The sequence below is a fragment of the Oncorhynchus gorbuscha genome, unplaced genomic scaffold (genome assembly GCF_021184085.1).
Source record: "Oncorhynchus gorbuscha isolate QuinsamMale2020 ecotype Even-year unplaced genomic scaffold, OgorEven_v1.0 Un_scaffold_1202, whole genome shotgun sequence".
Classification (NCBI taxonomy): Eukaryota; Metazoa; Chordata; class Actinopteri; order Salmoniformes; family Salmonidae; genus Oncorhynchus; species Oncorhynchus gorbuscha.
Genome location: NW_025746050.1, coordinates 76,321 through 97,545, shown reverse-complemented (window position 1 = coordinate 97,545; position 21,225 = coordinate 76,321). Strand labels below are relative to the sequence as shown.

The 21,225-nt window shown below is 48.8% G+C and overlaps 2 protein-coding genes across 2 annotated transcripts in view; one reads left to right on the top strand and one right to left on the bottom strand.

Annotated features, from left to right (window-relative positions):
• Nucleotides 1-19,668, top strand: part of LOC124021752 (gremlin-2-like) — a 34,747-nt gene extending 15,079 nt beyond the window's left edge. Inside the window, exon 2 of the mRNA XM_046336879.1 lies at nt 18,934-19,668. Coding sequence (XP_046192835.1) covers nt 18,935-19,438 — 504 coding nt within the window. The 5' untranslated portion in view covers nt 18,934 and the 3' untranslated portion in view covers nt 19,439-19,668. The remainder of the gene's footprint in view (nt 1-18,933) is intronic.
• On the bottom strand, nt 456-908 carry LOC124021749 (small cysteine and glycine repeat-containing protein 5-like). The gene has a single exon (XM_046336877.1). The coding sequence runs from the start codon at nt 906-908 to the stop codon at nt 456-458; it is 453 nt and encodes a 150-aa protein (XP_046192833.1).
• Nucleotides 19,669-21,225: the final 1,557 nt, after the last annotated feature.

Here is a 21,225-nt window from a genome sequence, read left to right as displayed (position 1 = left end):
ACGCCCGACCAGCAGCAGCTCCCACCCCCACGCCCGACCAGCAGCAGCTCCCACCCCCACGCCCGACCAGCAGCAGCTCCCACCCAACAGCTCCCACCCCCACACCCAGCAGCAAATTGACCCCCACCCCACCACAGACAGCAGCTCCTACCCCCACGCCCACCACCACACCCAGCGGCTAATTGACCCCCACCCCACCACAGCAGCCCACCCATTCACCTCTGAAACCATCTCAGGCTGACCAAGTGGGCCTCAGCCTGTGGCATGTTGTTAATCCCAAATGGAGCCCCTTTCACTACATAGTGCACTACTATTGACCCCTGGAACGAAGACCACATGTGGGGTTGAACTAAGTAGCTGAGAATCCACTTCTGAAACTGAACAGTAGGCCGGGCTGGGGCAACATAAGGACTGTTTCTCAGCTGGTGGTAATTATGACCAGCAGCAGTAAGGGCTCAGGGTTGTGTCTGTGTCCAAAGTGCATTGTGGTTACAGCAGCCCATGTCCACACAGCAGCCCATGTCCACACAGCAGCCCATGTCCACACAGCAGCCCATGTCCACACAGCAGCCCATGTCCACACAGCAGCCCATGTCCACACAGCAGCCCATGTCCACACAGCAGCCCATGTCCACACAGCAGCCCATGTCCACACAGCAGCCCATGTCCACACAGCAGCCCATGTCCACACAGCAGCCCATGTCCACACAGCAGCCCATGTCCACACAGCAGCCCATGTCCACACAGCCCATGTCCACACAGCAGCCCATGTCCACACAGCAGCCCATGTCCACACAGCAGCCCATGTCCACACAGCAGCCCATGTCCACACAGCAGCCCATGTCCACACAGCAGCCCATGTCCCAGCCCATGTCCACACAGCAGCCCATGTCCACACAGCAGCCCATGTCCACACAGCAGCCCCAGGCTAATTGTCTCTGTGTTAGAGAAGCCACATATAGCATGTTTCTTTAAATGCTCCACATTAGTAATGCGGTTTTCAGCCAATGGATCGGAGAACGTGATGAGGATAATTAGTAGAATTGGGATTTATTGTGTAAATGTAATACATGCTTCATTTAGAAATCAAAGGCCTCAGAAGATGTGTTAGTGGACATAGAGAGGAATCAGAAGATGTGTTAGTGGACATAGAGAGGAATCAGAAGATGTGTTAGTGGACATAGAGAGGAATCAGAAGATGTGTTAGTGGACATAGAGAGGAATCAGAAGATGTGTTAGTGGACATAGAGAGGAATCAGAAGATGTGTTAGTGGACATAGAGAGGAATCAGAAGATGTGTTAGTGGACATAGAGAGGAATCAGAAGATGTGTTAGTGGACATAGAGAGGAATCAGAAGATGTGTTAGTGGACATAGAGAGGAATCAGAAGATGTGTTAGTGGACATAGAGAGGAATCAGAAGATGTGTTAGTGGACATAGAGAGGAATCAGAAGATGTGTTAGTGGACATAGAGAGGAATCAGAAGATGTGTTAGTGGACATAGAGAGGAATCAGAAGATGTGTTAGTGGACATAGAGAGGAATCAGAAGATGTGTTAGTGGACATAGAGAGGAATCAGAAGATGTGTTAGTGGACATAGAGAGGAATCAGAAGATGTGTTAGTGGACATAGAGAGGAATCAGAAGATGTGTTAGTGGACATAGAGAGGAATCAGAAGATGTGTTAGTGGACATAGAGAGGAATCAGAAGATGTGTTAGTGGACATAGAGAGGAATCAGAAGATGTGTTAGTGGACATAGAGAGGCCTCATCAGGTTTCAGGTCCTCCTAACTTGTTGGTGTTGAAGATGTGTTAGAGGACATAGAGAGGCCTCATCAGGTTTCAGGTCCTCCTAACTTGTTGGTGTTGATGTAGAAGATGTGTTAGTGGACATAGAGAGGAATCAGAAGATGTGTTAGAGGACATAGAGAGGCCTCATCAGGTTTCAGGTCCTCCTAACTTGTTGGTGTTGATGTAGAAGATGTGTTAGTGGACATAGAGAGGAATCAGAAGATGTGTTAGTGGACATAGAGAGGAATCAGAAGATGTGTTAGTGGACATAGAGAGGAATCAGAAGATGTGTTAGTGGACATAGAGAGGAATCAGAAGATGTGTTAGTGGACATAGAGAGGAATCAGAAGATGTGTTAGTGGACATAGAGAGGAATCAGAAGATGTGTTAGTGGACATAGAGAGGCCTCATCAGGTTTCAGGTCCTCCTAACTTGTTGTTGTTGATGTAGAAGATGTGTTAGTGGACATAGAGAGGAATCAGAAGATGTGTTAGTGGACATAGAGAGGAATCAGAAGATGTGTTAGTGGACATAGAGAGGAATCAGAAGATGTGTTAGTGGACATAGAGAGGCCTCATCAGGTTTCAGGTCCTCCTAACTTGTTGTTGTTGATGTAGAAGATGTGTTAGTGGACATAGAGAGGAATCAGAAGATGTGTTAGTGGACATAGAGAGGAATCAGAAGATGTGTTAGTGGACATAGAGAGGAATCAGAAGATGTGTTAGTGGACATAGAGAGGCCTCATCAGGTTTCAGGTCCTCCTAACTTGTTGTTGTTGATGTAGAAGATGTGTTAGTGGACATAGAGAGGAATCAGAAGATGTGTTAGTGGACATAGAGAGGAATCAGAAGATGTGTTAGTGGACATAGAGAGGAATCAGAAGATGTGTTAGTGGACATAGAGAGGCCTCATCAGGTTTCAGGTCCTCCTAACTTGTTGGTGTTGAAGATGTGTTAGAGGACATAGAGAGGCCTCATCAGGTTTCAGGTCCTCCTAACTTGTTGGTGTTGAAGATGTGTTAGAGGACATAGAGAGGCCTCATCAGGTTTCAGGTCCTCCTAACTTGTTGATACAGAAGATGTGTTAGTGGACATAGAGAGGAATCAGAAGATGTGTTAGTGGACATAGAGAGGCCTCATCAGGTTTCAGGTCCTCTTAACTTGTTGATACAGAAGATGTGTTTGCGGACGTAGGAAGGCCTCGAGGTCATTTCCTTAGGGACACGATATTCATATCCCCCTTTTTTCCCAAGATGATTTAGTCCACCTCATAACGGTTACTGTTCCAGGCAGCAGCAGCATCTCTCCAACTTAAGGATAGGAATGATGATGGTGTCTAAGAATCGTTGACAGACATGTTCTCCACTTGGTTCTGGAGCTGGACTCCATCCTGCTGCTTCTTCTTCCCTCCATCCTGCTGCTTCTTCCCTCCATCCTGCTGCTTCTTCTTCCCTCCATCCTGCTGCTTCTTCCCTCCATCCTGCATAGTATCCCTCTCTAGTATCCCTCTCTGTTTTAGCCGGGTGTTTGAGTAGGATAAAATAGCTAGCTGTATTCACTAGCTGGATAAGTGAATGTGAGAAAAAAAATACAACAAAATTCTCTCTCTCTCTCTCTCTCTCTCTCTCTCTCTCTCTCTCTCTCTCTCTCTCTCTCTCTCTCTCTCTCTCTCTCTCTCTCTCTCTCTCTCCTCTCTCTCTCTCTCTCTCTCTCTCTCTCTCTCTCTCTCTCTCTCTCTCTCTCTCTCTCTCTCTCTCTCTCTCTCTCTCTCCTCTCTCTCTCTTCTCTCCTCTCTGACTCTCTCTCTCTCTCCACTGAGGACTCCTTCCCTCCCTCATGACTCCTTCCTTCCCTCCCTCATGACTCCTTCCATGACTCCCTCCCTCCCTCCATCATGACTCCACTGAGGACTCCCTCCCTCCCTCCATCATGACTCCACTGAGGACTCCTTCCCTCCCTCATGACTCCTTCCCTCCCTCCATCATGACTCCCTCCCTCCCTCCATCATGACTCCACTGAGGACTCCCTCCCTCCCTCCCTCCCTCCATCATGACTCCACTGAGGACTCCTTCCCTCCCTCATGACTCCTTCCCTCCCTCCATCATGACTCCCTCCCTCCCTCCATCCATCATGACTCCACTGAGGACTCCTTCCCTCCCTCATGACTCAGGCTCCAAGGTCCACCACTGGAGACCTCTTACTCAGGCCCAGTATGGAAAACTGCCCTGACAGTTTTACTAACAGTACACGGAATAGAACAGTTTGGAATCACATGGCTCAGAAAACTACTAGGTCTAGATCAGATTCTCATTCATACTGGGAAGTGTTGACTTTACTGACAGATATATTCATACTGGGAAGGGCAGACAGATGTAATCATACTGGGAAGGGCTGACAGATGTATTCATACTGGGAAGGGCAGACAGATGTATTCATACTGGGAAGGGCTGACAGATGTATTCATACTGGGAAGGGCAGACAGATGTATTCATACTGGGAAGGGCAGACAGATGTATTCATACTGGGAAGGGCAGACAGATGTATTCATACTGGGAAGGGCAGACAGATGTATTCATACTGGGAAGGGCAGACAGATGTATTCATACTGGGAAGGGCAGACAGATGTATTCATACTGGGAAGGGCAGACAGATGTATTCATACTGGGAAGGGCTGACAGATGTATTCATACTGGGAAGGGCTGACAGATGTATTCATACTGGGAAGGGCTGACAGATGTATTCATACTGGGAAGGGCTGACAGATGTATTCATACTGGGAAGGGCTGACAGATGTATTCATACTGGGAAGGGCTGACAGATGTAATCATACTGGGAAGGGCTGACAGATGTAATCATACTGGGAAGGGCTGACAGATGTAATCATACTGGGAAGGGCTGACAGATGTAATCATACTGGGAAGGGCTGACAGATGTATTCATACTGGGAAGGGCAGACAGATGTATTAGAGCTAGAGGAGAGAGGAGAGAGGAGAGCTAAAGGAGAGAGAGGAGAGCTAAAGGAGAGAGAGGAGAGCTAAAGGAGAGAGAGGAGAGCTAAAGGAGAGAGAGGAGAGCTAAAGGAGAGAGAGGAGAGCAGAAAGGAGAGAGAGGAGAGAGAGGAGAGCTAAAGAGAAGAGAGAGAGGAGAGCTAAAGGAGAGAGAGGAGAGCTAAGGAGGAGAGAAGAGAGCTAGAGCTAAAGGAGAGAGAGGAGAGCTAAAGGAGAGAGAGGAGAGCTAAAGGAGAGAGAGGAGAGCTAAAGGAGAGAGAGGAGAGAGAGGAGAGCTAAAGGAGAGAGAGGAGAGCTAAAGGAGAGAGAGGAGAGCTAGAGGAGAGAGAGGAGAGCTAAAGGAGAGAGGAGAGAGAGGAGAGAGGAGAGCTAAAGGAGAGCTAAAGGAGAGAGAGGAGAGCTAGAGGAGAGAGAGGAGAGCTAGAGGAGAGATGAGAGAGAGGAGAGCTAAAGGAGAGAGGAGAGAGAGGAGAGAGGAGAGCTAAAGGAGAGAGGAGAGAGAGGAGAGGAGAGAGGTGAGAGGAGAGAGGAGAGAGGTGGAGAGAGAGAGGAGAGAGAAGAGAGAGCTAGAGGAGAGAAGAGAGCTAGAGGAGAGAAGAGAGCTAGAGGAGAGAAGAGAGCTAGAGAAGAGAGCTAGAGGAGGGGAGAGAGAGGAGGGGAGAGAGAGGAGAGCTAAAGGAGAGAGCTAGAGAAGAGAAGAGAGCTAGAGAAGAGAGCTAGAGAAGAGAGCTAGAGAGAAGAGAGCTAGAGGAGGGGAGAGAGAGAGAGGAGAGCTAAAGAGAGCTAAAGAGGAGAGCTAAAGGAGAGAGGAGAGCTAAAGGAGAGAGGAGAGCTAAAGGAGAGAGGAGAGCTAAAGGAGAGAGGAGAGCTAAAGGAGAGAGGAGAGCTAAAGGAGAGAGGAGAGCTAAAGGAGAGAGGAGAGCTAAAGGAGAGAGGAGAGCTAAAGGAGAGAGGAGAGCTAAAGGAGAGAGGAGAGCTAAAGGAGAGAGGAGAGCAAGAGGAGAGAGGAGAGCAAGAGGAGAGCTAAAGGAGAGAGAGGAGAGCTAAAGGAGAGAGAGGAGAGCTAAAGGAGAGAGAGGAGAGCTAAAGGAGAGAGAGGAGAGCTAAAGGAGAGAGAGGAGAGCTAAAGGAGAGAGAGGAGAGCTAAAGGAGAGAGAGGAGAGCTAAAGGAGAGAGAGGAGAGCTAAAGGAGAGAGGAGAGCAAGAGGAGAGCTAAAGGAGAGAGAGGAGAGCTAAAGGAGAGAGAGGAGAGCTAAAGGAGAGAGAGGAGAGCTAAAGGAGAGAGAGGAGAGCTAAAGGAGAGAGAGGAGAGCTAAAGGAGAGAGAGGAGAGCTAAAGGAGAGAGAGGAGAGCTAAAGAGAGAGAGAGGAGAGCTAAAGGAGAGAGAGGAGAGCTAAAGGAGAGAGAGGAGAGCTAAAGGAGAGAGAGGAGAGCTAAAGGAGAGAGAGGAGAGCTAAAGGAGAGAGAGGAGAGCTAAAGGAGAGAGAGGAGAGCTAAAGGAGAGAGAGGAGAGCTAAAGGAGAGAGAGGAGAGCTAAAGGTGAGAGAGGAGAGCTAAAGGAGAGAGAGGAGAGCTAAAGGAGAGAGAGGAGAGCTAAAGGAGAGAGAGGAGAGCTAAAGGAGAGGAGAGAGAGCTGAGAGAGGAGAGCTAAAGGAGAGAGAGGAGAGCTAAAGGAGAGAGAGGAGAGCTAAAGGAGAGAGAGGAGAGCTAAAGGAGAGAGAGGAGAGCTAAAGGAGAGAGAGGAGAGCTAAAGGAGAGAGAGGAGAGAGAGGAGAGCTAAAGGAGAGAGAGGAGAGCTAAAGGAGAGAGAGGAGAGCTAGAGGAGAGAGAGGAGAGCTAAAGGAGAGAGGAGAGAGAGGAGAGAGGAGAGCTAAAGGAGAGCTAAAGGAGAGAGAGGAGAGCTAGAGGAGAGAGAGGAGAGCTAGAGGAGAGATGAGAGAGAGGAGAGCTAAAGGAGAGAGGAGAGAGAGGAGAGAGGAGAGCTAAAGGAGAGAGGAGAGAGAGGAGAGCTAGAGGAGAGCTAAAGGAGAGAGGAGAGCAAGAGGAGAGAGGAGAGCAAGAGGAGAGAGGAGAGCGAGAGGAGAGAGGAGAGCGAGAGGAGAGAGGAGAGTGAGAGGAGAGAGGAGAGCGAGAGGAGAGAGGAGAGCGAGAGGAGAGAGGAGAGCGAGAGGAGAGAGGAGAGCGAGAGGAGAGAGGAGAGAGGAGAGCGAGAGGAGAGAGGAGAGAGGAGAGCGAGAGGAGAGGAGAGCGAGAGGAGAGAAGAGAGCGAGAGGAGAGAGGAGAGCTAAAGGAGAGAGAGGAGAGCTAAAGGAGAGAGAGGAGAGCTAAAGGAGAGAGAGGAGAGCTAAAGGAGAGAGAGGAGAGCTAGAGGAGAGAGCAGAGAGGAGAGAGGAGAGAGAGGAGAGCTAGAGGAGAGAGCAGAGAGCTAGAGGAGAGAGCGGAGAGCTAGAGGAGAGAGCGGAGAGCTAGAGGAGAGAGCGGAGAGCGGAGAGCGGAGAGCGGAGAGCGGAGAGCGGAGAGCGGAGAGGGGAGAGGGGAGAGGGGAGGAGAGGGGAGAGGGGAGAGCGGAGAGGGGAGAGCGGAGAGGGGAGAGGGAGAGGGGAGAGGGGAGAGAGGGAGAGGGGAGAGGGGGAGAGAGGGGGAGGGGAGAGGGGAGGGGAGAGGGGAGAGAGGGGAGGGGAGAGGGGAGAGCGGAGAGGGGAGAGCGGAGAGAGGGGAGCGGAGAGAGGGGAGCGGAGAGAGGGGAGCGGAGAGAGGGGAGCGGAGAGAGGGGAGCGGAGAGAGGGGAGAGGAGAGAGAGGGGAGAGAGGGGAGAGAGGGGAGAGAGGAGAGCTATAGGAGAAAGCTTAGAGACAAACAGATGCCAGGCGTTAGAGGTCTGTGAGTAATTCCATTTCAACTCTTAGAAAATTGATTTTCAAAGTTATAGCCACATGTGCTACAAAGATGTCTGTCTGTCTGACAGTGGCCCCTCAGTTGTCCCTACTTAATCATTATTCCTAGCTGTGGATCCTGCCGAGCTGAGTGAGACAAAGTGACAAATTAGAGTTAATCTGCCTCTTCCTGTCCTGAAGGAAACTATGTGAAACTAGTGGAAAGAGCAGAGGGTTGACTGACCCCAACAATCAGACCCCGTACTGCAATATATATATATATATGAGAGAGAGCGAGTGGGAAAGAGGGAGAGCGAGAGAGAGACAGAGAGACAGAGAGACAGAGAGACAGAGAGAGAGACAGAGAGAGAGACAGAGAGAGACAGAGAGAGAGAGACAGGGAGAGAGAGACAGGGAGAGAGAGACAGGGAGAGAGAGACAGGGAGAGAGAGACAGGGAGAGAGAGACAGGGAGAGAGAGACAGGGGGAGAGAGACAGGGGGAGAGAGACAGGGGGAGAGAGACAGGGAGAGAGAGACAGGGAGAGAGAGACAGGGAGACAGAGAGACAGAGAGACAGAGAGAGAGACAGAGAGAGAGACAGAGAGAGAGACAGAGAGAGAGAGACAGAGAGAGAGAGACAGGGAGAGAGAGACAGGGAGAGAGAGACAGGGAGAGAGAGACAGGGAGAGAGAGACAGGGAGAGAGAGACAGGGAGAGAGAGACAGGGAGAGAGAGACAGGGGGAGAGAGACAGGGGGAGAGAGACAGGGGAGAGAGACAGGGGGAGAGAGACAGGGGGAGAGAGACAGGGGGAGAGAGACAGGGGGAGAGAGACAGGGGGAGAGAGAGACAGGGGGAGAGAGAGACAGGGGGAGAGAGAGACAGGGAGAGAGAGAGACAGGGAGAGAGAGTGGGAAAGAGGGAGACAGATGAGGGAGGGAGACACCTAGATGAGGGAGGGAGAGAGGGAGAGAGAGCGGGAGGGGAGGGAGGGAGGGAAGGGATATAAGGAGGGATAGACATGGAGGGAGGGAGACACCTAGATGAGGGAGGGAGGGGAGGGAGGGAGGGAGGGAGGGAGAGAGGGAAGGGATATAAGGAGGGATAGACATGGAGGGAGGGAGACACCTAGATGAGGGAGGGAGTGGAGTGAGTGAGTGGAAAGCCGTTTCTATTTTTTTTTTTAACAGTATCTTAAAATGTCCCCATAGTGCACCTTGTGTCCCCATAGTGCACCTTGTGTCCCCATAGTGCACCTTGTGTCCCCATAGTGCACCTTGTGTCCCCATAGTGCACCTTGTGTCCCCATAGTGCACTGACGGGTCCTTCCCGACAGCACAGAGAAACAACAGGTGTGGACTAACAGTGGAATGTTGACTGACGGGCCCTTCCCGACAACACAGAGAAATAACAGTGGAACGTACACCAGTACTATATATACACACCAGTACTATATATACACACCAGTACTATATATACACACCAGTACTATATATACACACCAGTACTATATATACACACCAGTACTATATATACACACCAGTACTATATGTACACACCAGTACTATATACACACCAGTACTATATACACACACCAGTACTATATATACACACACCAGTACTATATATACACACACCAGTACTATATATACACACACCAGTACTATATATACACACACCAGTACTATATATACACACCAGTACTATATATACACACCAGTACTATATATACACACCAGTACTATATATACACACCAGTACTATATATACACACCAGTACTATATATACACACCATTACTATACACACACCAGTACTATACACACACCAGTACTATACACACACCAGTACTATACACACACCAGTACTATATACACACCAGTACTATATACACACCAGTACTATATACACACCAGTACTATACACACACCAGTACTATACACACACCAGTACTATACACACACCAGTACTATACACACACCAGTACTATACACACACCAGTACTATACACACACCAGTACTATACACACACCAGTACTATATACACACCAGTACTATACACACCAGTACTATACACACCAGTACTATACACACCAGTACTATACACACCAGTACTATATATACACCAGTACTATACACACCAGTATCATACACACCAGTACTATATACACACCAGTACTATACACACACCAGTACTATACACACACCAGTACTATACACACACCAGTACTATACACACACCAGTACTATATATACACCAGTACTATACACACACCAGTACTATATATACACCAGTACTATACACACCAGTACTATACACACCAGTACTATATATACACCAGTACTATATATACACCAGTACTATATATACACCAGTACTATATATACACCAGTACTATATATACACCAGTACTGAGCCAATGATAACTAGTCAGTATACACTGGCTACCAGTACTGACCCCATGTTCAGGGCTATCAGGTAATATCTTGGCTATATACACAGAGTACCAGTACATAGTTGATGTGCAGGGCTACCAGGTAAATGAGGTAGATATACACTTTATACAGAAAAGTTCCCCCACCGCCCCATGGTGCATCAGGGTTCTTCTCAGCTCCTAACCTTCATCACGTAGCTATGCTCTGACTCGGCACCAACTCCTACAAGGCTACAGTTAACCTTCAGAGCTCATCACGTAGCTTTGCTCTGACTCGGCACCAACTCCTACAAGGCTACAGTTAACCTTCAGAGCTCATCACGTAGCTTTGCTCTGACTCGGCACCAACTCCTACAAGGCTACAGTTAACCTTCAGAGCTCATCACGTAGCTTTGCTCTGACTCGGCACCAACTCCAACAAGGCTACAGTTAACCTTCAGAGCTCATCACGTAGCTTTGCTCTGACTCGGCACCAACTCCTACAAGGCTACAGTTAACCTTCAGAGCTCATCACGTAGCTTTGCTCTGACTCGGCACCAACTCCTACAAGGCTACAGTTAACCTTCAGAGCTCATCACGTAGCTTTGCTCTGACTCGGCACCAACTCCAACAAGGCTACAGTTGACGAGTGGCAAGAGGCAGAACAAACATGCCTTCTCAATCAGAAGTTTGTGTATTCGTCAAATAGACTGATATCTAAATATAAATAGTTATATACAGCATCCACCTTCACATCCAAAGTGTTTGCTTTTGTAGACAGGATCATTACAACTCTAACTCATATCTCAAGGATCAGACATACAAACGGACTGACGAGGCAAATCAGTTAAGAACCAATTCTTATTTACAATGACGGTCTACTGGGGTCTACTGGGGAACAGTGGGTTAATAACTGCCTTGGGGCAGAACGACAGATTTACCTCTTCAGCTCAGGGATTCAATCCAGCAACCTTTCGGTTACTGGCCCAACGCTCTAACCGCTAGGCTGCCCTCCACTCTAACCGCTAGGCTACCTGCCGCCCCTCCACTCTAACCGCTAGGCTACCTGCCGCCCCTCCACTCTAACCGCTAGGCTACCTGCCGCCCCTCCACTCTAACCGCTAGGCTACCTGCCGCCCCTCCACTCTAACCGCTAGGCTACCTGCCGCCCCTCCACTCTAACCGCTAGGCTACCTGCCGCCCCTCCACTCTAACCGCTAGGCTACCTGCCGCCCCTCCACTCTAACCGCTAGGCTACCTGCCGCCCCTCCACTCTAACCGCTAGGCTACCTGCCGCCCCTCCACTCTAACCGCTAGGCTACCTGCCGCCCCTCCACTCTAACCGCTAGGCTACCTGCCGCCCTCCACTCTAACCGCTAGGCTACCTGCCGCCCCTCCACTCTAACCGCTAGGCTACCTGCCGCCCCTCCACTCTAACCGCTAGGCTACCTGCCGCCCCTCCACTCTAACCGCTAGGCTACCTGCCGCCCCTCCACTCTAACCGCTAGGCTACCTGCCGCCCCTCCACTCTAACCGCTAGGCTACCTGCCTCCCCCCTCTAACCACTAGGCTACCTGCCTCCCCTCCGCTCTAACCGCTAGGCTACCTGCCTCCCCTATACTCTAACCGCTAGGCTACCTGCCTCCCCTATACTCTAACCACTAGGCTACCTGCCGCCCCTCCACTCTAACCGCTAGGCTACCTGCCGCCCCTCCACTCTAACCACTTCATATCTGCTGGTTCAGTTGTTGATAATGGTGGGAACCAGGCCTCTAATGTCAGCTCTGTTACAGTAAACTATGATATAGGCCCGCATGTGAACCATTTTAACTTTGAGCCCGTTTCTTATACTGAGGTCTATAAAGAACTAAAGGCAATAGACACTAAAAAGTCTACAGGTCCAGACAACCTGGACCCCCTACCTCTTAAAGATAGCAGCTGGTATTATTACTGAACCCGTGGCTCACATTTTCAACTTGATTCTCTTGACCAATTCCATACCCAGCATTTTGGAAATCAGCTTATGTCCTCCCACTGCTAAGGGGTGGAGATCCCTCAGATGCCAGGACAGCGGAGTCAATCACCACCTTCCGGAGACACCTGAAACCCCACCTCTTTAAGGAAAACCTAGGATAGGATAAGTAATCCTTCTCACCCCCCCCCTTTAAGATTTAGATGCACTATTGTAAAGTGACTGTTCCACTGGATGTCATAAGGTGAATGCACCAATTTGTAAGTCGCTCTGGATAAGAGCGTCTGCTAAATGACTTAAATGTAAATGTAATGCCAATAACTATCGTCCTCTCTCTAAACTCCCTGTCCTGGCCGAAGTCTATGAACCCCTAGTGAACTCCCTGTCCTGGCCGAAGTCTATGAATCCCTAGTGAACTCCCTGTCCTGGCCGAAGTCTATGAATCCCTAGTGAACTCCCTGTCCTGGCCGAAGTCTATGAACCCCTAGTGAACTCCCTGTCCTGGCCGAAGTCTATGAACCCCTAGTGAACTCCCTGTCCTGGCCGAAGTCTATGAACCCCTAGTGAACTCCCTGTCCTGGCCGAAGTCTATGAATCCCTAGTGAACTCCCTGTCCTGGCCGAAGTCTATGAATCCCTAGTGAACTCCCTGTCCTGGCCGAAGTCTATGAATCCCTAGTGAACTCCCTGTCCTGGCCGAAGTCTATGAACCCCTAGTGAACTCCCTGTCCTGGCCGAAGTCTATGAACCCCTAGTGAACTCCCTGTCCTGGCCGAAGTCTATGAACCCCTAGTGAACTCCCTGTCCTGGCCGAAGTCTATGAACCCCTAGTGAACTCCCTATCCTGGCCGAAGTCTATGAACCCCTAGTGAACTCCCTATCCTGGCCGAAGTCTATGAACCCCTAGTGAACTCCCTATCCTGGCCGAAGTCTATGAACCCCTAGTGAACTCCCTATCCTGGCCGAAGTCTATGAACCCCTAGTGAACTCCCTATCCTGGCCGAAGTCTATGAACCCCTAGTGAACTCCCTGTCCTGGCCGAAGTCTATGAACCCCTAGTGAACTCCCTGTCCTGGCCGAAGTCTATGAATCCCTAGTGAACTCCCTGTCCTGGCCGAAGTCTATGAATCCCTAGTGAACTCCCTATCCTGGCCGAAGTCTATGAACCCCTAGTGAACTCCCTATCCTGGCCGAAGTCTATGAACCCCTAGTGAACTCCCTATCCTGGCCGAAGTCTATGAACCCCTAGTGAACTCCCTGTCCTGGCCGAAGTCTATGAACCCCTAGTGAACTCCCTGTCCTGGCCGAAGTCTATGAATCCCTAGTGAACTCCCTGTCCTGGCCGAAGTCTATGAACCCCTAGTGAACTCCCTATCCTGGCCGAAGTCTATGAACCCCTAGTGAACTCCCTGTCCTGGCCGAAGTCTATGAACCCCTAGTGAACTCCCTGTCCTGGTCAAAGTCTATGAACCCCTAGTGAACTCCCTATCCTGGCCGAAGTCTATGAACCCCTAGTGAACTCCCTGTCCTGGCCGAAGTCTATGAACCCCTAGTGAACTCCCTGTCCTGGTCAAAGTCTATGAACCCGTAGTGAACTCACAGTTAAAAAACATCTTAATTGAATAGCACATACTGAGTGGGGTTCAGTCTGGCTTTAACTGCAGCTACGACTTGTAATAATGGATAAAAAGCAACATTGTGTGGATTTATCAAAAGGTCTTTGATTCAGTTGACCATGAATTATTGCTAGCTAGACTCAGAAACATTGGTCTCAGGGGCAGTAGATTGGTTAAGGAGCATTAATGACAGAACACAATGTGTATAAACTGACAATCACAAGTTTGTTCTAACCTCTCCTCTCCTCTTTCTGTCAGGATGTACAGGTAGTTTGTTCTAACCTCTCCTCTCTCTGTCAGGATGTACAGGTAGTTTGTTCTAACCTCTCTGTCAGGATGTACAGGTAGTTTGTTCTAACCTCTCCTCTCTGTCAGGATGTACAGGTAGTTTGTTCTAACCTCTCCTCTCTGTCAGGATGTACAGGTAGTTTGTTCTAACCTCTCCTCTCTCTGTCAGGATGTACAGGTAGTTTGTTCTAACCTCTCCTCTCTGTCAGGATGTACAGGTAGTTTGTTCTAACCTCTCCTCTCTGTCAGGATGTACAGGTAGTTTGTTCTAACCTCTCCTCTCTGTCAGGATGTACAGGTAGTTTGTTCTAACCTCTCCTCTCTGTCAGGATGTACAGGTAGTTTGTTCTAATCTCTCTGTCAGGATGTACAGGTAGTTTGTTCTAACCTCTCCTCTCTCTGTCAGGATGTACAGGTAGTTTGTTCTAACCTCTCCTCTCTCTGTCAGGATGTACAGGTAGTTTGTTCTAACCTCTCCTCTCTCTGTCAGGATGTACAGGTAGTTTGTTCTAACCTCTCCTCTCTGTCAGGATGTACAGGTAGTTTGTTCTAACCTCTCCTCTCGGTCAGGATGTACAGGTAGTTTGTTCTAACCTCTCCTCTCTGTCAGGATGTTCAGGTAGTTTGTTCTAACCTCTCTGTCAGGATGTACAGGTAGTTTGTTCTAACCTCTCTGTCAGGATGTCCAGGTAGTTTGTTCTAACCTCTCCTCTCCTCTCTCTGTCAGGATGTACAGGTAGTTTGTTCTAACCTCTCTGTCAGGATGTACAGGTAGTTTGTTCTAACCTCTCCTCTCTCTGTCAGGATGTACAGGTAGTTTGTTCTAACCTCTCTGTCAGGATGTACAGGTAGTTTGTTCTAACCTCTCCTCTCCTCTCTCTGTCAGGATGTACAGGTAGTTTGTTCTAACCTCTCCTCTCCTCTCTCTGTCAGGATGTACAGGTAGTTTGTTCTAACCTCTCCTCTCCTCTCTCTGTCAGGATGTACAGGTAGTTTGTTCTAATCTCTCCTCTCTCTGTCAGGATGTCCAGGTAGTTTGTTCTAACCTCTCCTCTCCTCTCTCTGTCAGGATGTACAGGTAGTTTGTTCTAACCTCTCCTCTCTCTGTCAGGATGTACAGGTAGTTTGTTCTAACCTCTCCTCTCTCTGTCAGGATGTACAGGTAGTTTGTTCTAACCTCTCCTCTCAGGATGTACAGGTAGTTTGTTCTAACCTCTCCTCTCCTCTCTCTGTCAGGATGTACAGGTAGTTTGTTCTAATCTCTCCTCTCCTCTCTCTGTCAGGATGTACAGGTAGTTTGTTCTAACCTCTCCTCTCCTCTCTCTGTCAGGATGTACAGGTAGTTTGTTCTAACCTCTCCTCTCCTCTCTCTGTCAGGATGTACAGGTAGTTTGTTCTAACCTCTCCTCTCCTCTCTCTGTCAGGATGTACAGGTAGTTTGTTCTAACCTCTCCTCTCTCTGTCAGGATGTACAGGTAGTTTGTTCTAACCTCTCCTCTCTCTGTCAGGATGTACAGGTAGTTTGTTCTAACCTCTCCTCTCAGGATGTACAGGTAGTTTGTTCTAACCTCTCCTCTCCTCTCTCTGTCAGGATGTACAGGTAGTTTGTTCTAATCTCTCCTCTCCTCTCTCTGTCAGGATGTACAGGTAGTTTGTTCTAACCTCTCCTCTCCTCTCTCTGTCAGGATGTACAGGTAGTTTGTTCTAACCTCTCCTCTCCTCTCTCTGTCAGGATGTACAGGTAGTTTGTTCTAACCTCTCCTCTCCTCTCTCTGTCAGGATGTACAGGTAGTTTGTTCTAACCTCTCCTCTCCTCTCTCTGTCAGGATGTTCAGGTAGTTTGTTCTAACCTCTCCTCTCTGTCAGGATGTACAGGTAGTTTGTTCTAACCTCTCCTCTCAGGATGTACAGGTAGTTTGTTCTAACCTCTCCTCTCTCTGTCAGGATGTACAGGTAGTTTGTTCTAATCTCTCCTCTCCTCTCTCTGTCAGGATGTACAGGTAGTTTGTTCTAACCTCTCCTCTCTGTCAGGATGTACAGGTAGTTTGTTCTAACCTCTCCTCTCAGGATGTACAGGTAGTTTGTTCTAACCTCTCCTCTCTCTGTCAGGATGTACAGGTAGTTTGTTCTAACCTCTCCTCTCTCTGTCAGGATGTACAGGTAGTTTGTTCTAACCTCTCCTCTCAGGATGTACAGGTAGTTTGTTCTAACCTCTCCTCTCAGGATGTACAGGTAGTTTGTTCTAACCTCTCCTCTCTCTGTCAGGATGTACAGGTAGTTTGTTCTAACCTCTCCTCTCTCTGTCAGGATGTACAGGTAGTTTGTTCTAACCTCTCCTCTCTCTGTCAGGATGTACAGGTAGTTTGTTCTAACCTCTCCTCTCCTCTCTCTGTCAGGATGTACAGGTAGTTTGTTCTAACCTCTCCTCTCCTCTCTCTGTCAGGATGTTCAGGTAGTTTGTTCTAACCTCTCCTCTCCTCTCTCTGTCAGGATGTTCAGGTAGTTTGTTCTAACCTCTCCTCTCTGTCAGGATGTACAGGTAGTTTGTTCTAACCTCTCCTCTCAGGATGTACAGGTAGTTTGTTCTAACCTCTCCTCTCTCTGTCAGGATGTACAGGTAGTTTGTTCTAATCTCTCCTCTCCTCTCTCTGTCAGGATGTACAGGTAGTTTGTTCTAACCTCTCCTCTCTGTCAGGATGTACAGGTAGTTTGTTCTAACCTCTCCTCTCAGGATGTACAGGTAGTTTGTTCTAACCTCTCCTCTCTCTGTCAGGATGTACAGGTAGTTTGTTCTAACCTCTCCTCTCTCTGTCAGGATGTACAGGTAGTTTGTTCTAACCTCTCCTCTCAGGATGTACAGGTAGTTTGTTCTAACCTCTCCTCTCCTCTCTCTGTCAGGATGTACAGGTAGTTTGTTCTAATCTCTCCTCTCCTCTCTCTGTCAGGATGTACAGGTAGTTTGTTCTAACCTCTCCTCTCCTCTCTCTGTCAGGATGTACAGGTAGTTTGTTCTAACCTCTCCTCTCCTCTCTCTGTCAGGATGTACAGGTAGTTTGTTCTAACCTCTCCTCTCCTCTCTCTGTCAGGATGTACAGGTAGTTTGTTCTAACCTCTCCTCTCTCTGTCAGGATGTTCAGGTAGTTTGTTCTAACCTCTCCTCTCTGTCAGGATGTACAGGTAGTTTGTTCTAACCTCTCCTCTCAGGATGTACAGGTAGTTTGTTCTAACCTCTCCTCTCTCTGTCAGGATGTACAGGTAGTTTGTTCTAATCTCTCCTCTCCTCTCTCTGTCAGGATGTACAGGTAGTTTGTTCTAACCTCTCCTCTCTGTCAGGATGTACAGGTAGTTTGTTCTAACCTCTCCTCTCAGGATGTACAGGTAGTTTGTTCTAACCTCTCCTCTCTCTGTCAGGATGTACAGGTAGTTTGTTCTAACCTCTCCTCTCTCTGTCAGGATGTACAGGTAGTTTGTTCTAACCTCTCCTCTCAGGATGTACAGGTAGTTTGTTCTAACCTCTCCTCTCAGGATGTACAGGTAGTTTGTTCTAACCTCTCCTCTCAGGATGTACAGGTAGTTTGTTCTAACCTCTCCTCTCTCTGTCAGGATGTACAGGTAGTTTGTTCTAACCTCTCCTCTCTCTGTCAGGATGTACAGGTAGTTTGTTCTAACCTCTCCTCTCAGGATGTACAGGTAGTTTGTTCTAACCTCTCCTCTCCTCTCTCTGTCAGGATGTACAGGTAGTTTGTTCTAACCTCTCCTCTCCTCTCTCTGTCAGGATGTTCAGGTAGTTTGTTCTAACCTCTCCTCTCTGTCAGGATGTACAGGTAGTTTGTTCTAACCTCTCCTCTCAGGATGTACAGGTAGTTTGTTCTAACCTCTCCTCTCTCTGTCAGGATGTACAGGTAGTTTGTTCTAATCTCTCCTCTCCTCTCTCTGTCAGGATGTACAGGTAGTTTGTTCTAACCTCTCCTCTCTGTCAGGATGTACAGGTAGTTTGTTCTAACCTCTCCTCTCAGGATGTACAGGTAGTTTGTTCTAACCTCTCCTCTCTCTGTCAGGATGTACAGGTAGTTTGTTCTAACCTCTCCTCTCTCTGTCAGGATGTACAGGTAGTTTGTTCTAACCTCTCCTCTCAGGATGTACAGGTAGTTTGTTCTAACCTCTCCTCTCCTCTCTCTGTCAGGATGTACAGGTAGTTTGTTCTAATCTCTCCTCTCCTCTCTCTGTCAGGATGTACAGGTAGTTTGTTCTAACCTCTCCTCTCCTCTCTCTGTCAGGATGTACAGGTAGTTTGTTCTAACCTCTCCTCTCCTCTCTCTGTCAGGATGTACAGGTAGTTTGTTCTAACCTCTCCTCTCCTCTCTCTGTCAGGATGTACAGGTAGTTTGTTCTAACCTCTCCTCTCTCTGTCAGGATGTTCAGGTAGTTTGTTCTAACCTCTCCTCTCTGTCAGGATGTACAGGTAGTTTGTTCTAACCTCTCCTCTCAGGATGTACAGGTAGTTTGTTCTAACCTCTCCTCTCTCTGTCAGGATGTACAGGTAGTTTGTTCTAATCTCTCCTCTCCTCTCTGTCAGGATGTACAGGTAGTTTGTTCTAACCTCTCCTCTCAGGATGTACAGGTAGTTTGTTCTAACCTCTCCTCTCTCTGTCAGGATGTACAGGTAGTTTGTTCTAACCTCTCCTCTCCTCTCTCTGTCAGGATGTCCAGGTAGTTTGTTCTAACCTCTCCTCTCTCTGTCAGGATGTCCAGGTAGTGTGTTCTAACCTCTCCTCTCATCTCTCTGTCAGGATGTACAGGTAGTTTGTTCTAACCTCTCCTCTCCTCTCTCTGTCAGGATGTACAGGTAGTTTGTTCTAACCTCTCCTCTCCTCTCTCTGTCAGGATGTACAGGTAGTTTGTTCTAACCTCTCCTCTCCTCTGTCAGGATGTCCAGGTAGTTTGTTCTAACCTCTCCTCTCCTCTCTCTGTCAGGATGTACAGACAGTTTGTTCTGTCAATCCTGCTTGCAGGCGTCCTGTGCCTGGTGGGCGGCGACACCCGCAAGACCCGCCTCCAAGGCTCCATCCCCAACCCTTTCAAAGGGAACGGCAACACCTCTGACAAACGCACCCGTAAACAGGAAATACTTGCCTCCAGCCAGGAAGCGCTGGTCGTCACAGAGAGGAAGTACCTGAAGAGTGACTGGTGCAAGACCCAGCCGCTGCGTCAGACGGTGAGCGAGGAGGGCTGTCTGAGTCGTACCGTCATCAACAGGTTCTGCTACGGACAGTGTAACTCCTTCTATATCCCACGACACGTTAAGACTGAGCAGGAGTCTTTCCGGTCCTGTGCTTTCTGCCGGCCGCAGCGTTTCACCACGCTGACCGTAGAGCTGGACTGTCCCGACCTCCAGCCGCCCTTCCGGCACCGCAAGATCCAGAGAGTCAAACAGTGTCGCTGTATATCGGTCTCCGTCGGTGACCCTGGGAAGCGGTGATACTCGTCTCTCTCTCTCTCTCTCTTATCATCTTGGACAATCCCTAGATACTGTCCAGATTGTCCGCTCACCTCACAGGAGACAGTTTGTACAAGACTCGAGTACATGGAGGCTCAGGACATGTATTTCTACTGAAGGCACACAGAATGAATACATAAAAGCTGAAGGGGCCCCACTTTCTCCAGAGTGAGACATCTCACTTCCTCTACCGTCTCTGCAGAAAACAGACTCTCTCTAGAAGTACTGAGCGTGACAGATGTTTCTATGGAGCAGCTCTGTGTTGATCATACCAAGCACTCTGTATATATACGAGACAAAACGGACATTTTCTACAATCCAGACCGATTAAACCCATACACTCTGTAGTTCAAAGATGGTGGATAAATGAAGATGTCTTACTCAGGCGGGTTTACCGTTAAAAACAAAAAATGGTCACAATTCCAGACTTCTTAAGGAAGTGCCTTTCCAATAGACAACAATGTGATAGCAGCTGGGTCTGGTCTACTTAGTTCATTAACTGTATATGAACCTGGGGGGGAAAAAGCAGAGTGAGACATCTCACTTCCTCTACCGTCTCTGCAGAAACAGACTTACCTGGACCACAGGTCTCTCAGCCTGTCGGAGAGGGGGGGGGTCATATTCAAATGGGAGAAAACTGACTGAAAAAAAGGGACTTGTCCAATACAAAATGCTAAATTTCAACTACAAAATGTGTTCAATGTGTTTCTAATGTGTGTCCTAATGGATATGACCATATTCCAGAGGGACTCTGGTAGAGAGGTTGTTGGAGACTGACTGGGTTAGTAGAAGTCCTACTGCAGTAACAGCTGACCTGGGGTTTCACAGAGGGTAGGAGGGTGTTGGAGAGACTGACTGGGTTAGTAGAAGTCCTACTGCAGCAACAGCCTACCTGGGGTTTCACAGAGGGTAGGAGGGTGTTGGAGAGACTGACTGGGTTAGTAGTAGACCTACTGCAGTAACAGCCTACCTGGGGTTTCACAGAGGGTAGGGGGGTGTTGAATAGAGACTGACTGGGTTAGTAGTAGACCTACTGCAGTAACAGCTGACCGGGGGTTTCAGAGGGTAGGAGGGTGTTGAATAGAGACTGACTGGGTTAGTAGTAGACCTACTGCAGTAACAGCTGACCGGGGGTTTCAGAGGGTAGGAGGGTGTTGAATAGAGACTGACTGGGTTAGTAGTAGACCTACTGCAGTAACAGCTGACCGGGGGTTTCAGAGGGTAGGAGGGTGTTGAATAGAGACTGACTGGGTTAGTAGTAGACCTACTGCAGTAACAGCTGACCTGGGGTTTCACAGAGGGTAGGAGGGTGTTGAATAGAGATGACTGGGTTAGTAGTAGACCTACTGCAGTAACAGCTGACCTGGGGTTTCACAGAGGGTAGGAGGGTGTTGAATAGAGATGACTGGGTTAGTAGTAGACCTACTGCAGTAACAGCTGACCTGGGGTTTCACAGAGGGTAAGAGGTTGTTGGAGAGACTGACTGGGTTAGTAGTAGACCTACTGCAGCAACAGCCGACCGGGGGTTTCACAGAGGCTAGGAGGGTGTTGGAGAGACTACTGGGTTAGTAGTAGACCTACTGCAGTAACAGCCTACTTGGGGTTTCACAGAGGGTAGGAGGGTGTTGAATAGAGACTACTGGGTTAGTAGTAGACCTACTGCAGCAACAGCTGACCTGGGGTTTCACAGAGGGTAGGAGGGTGTTGAATAGAGATGACTGGGTTAGTAGTAGACCTACTGCAGTAACAGCTGACCTGGGGTTTCACAG

Excerpts from the sequence above, each read along its gene's own strand:
- LOC124021749 (XM_046336877.1), bottom strand. The coding sequence starts at position 908 with ATGGGCTGCTGTGTGGACATGGGCTGCTGTGTGGACATGGGCTGGGAC.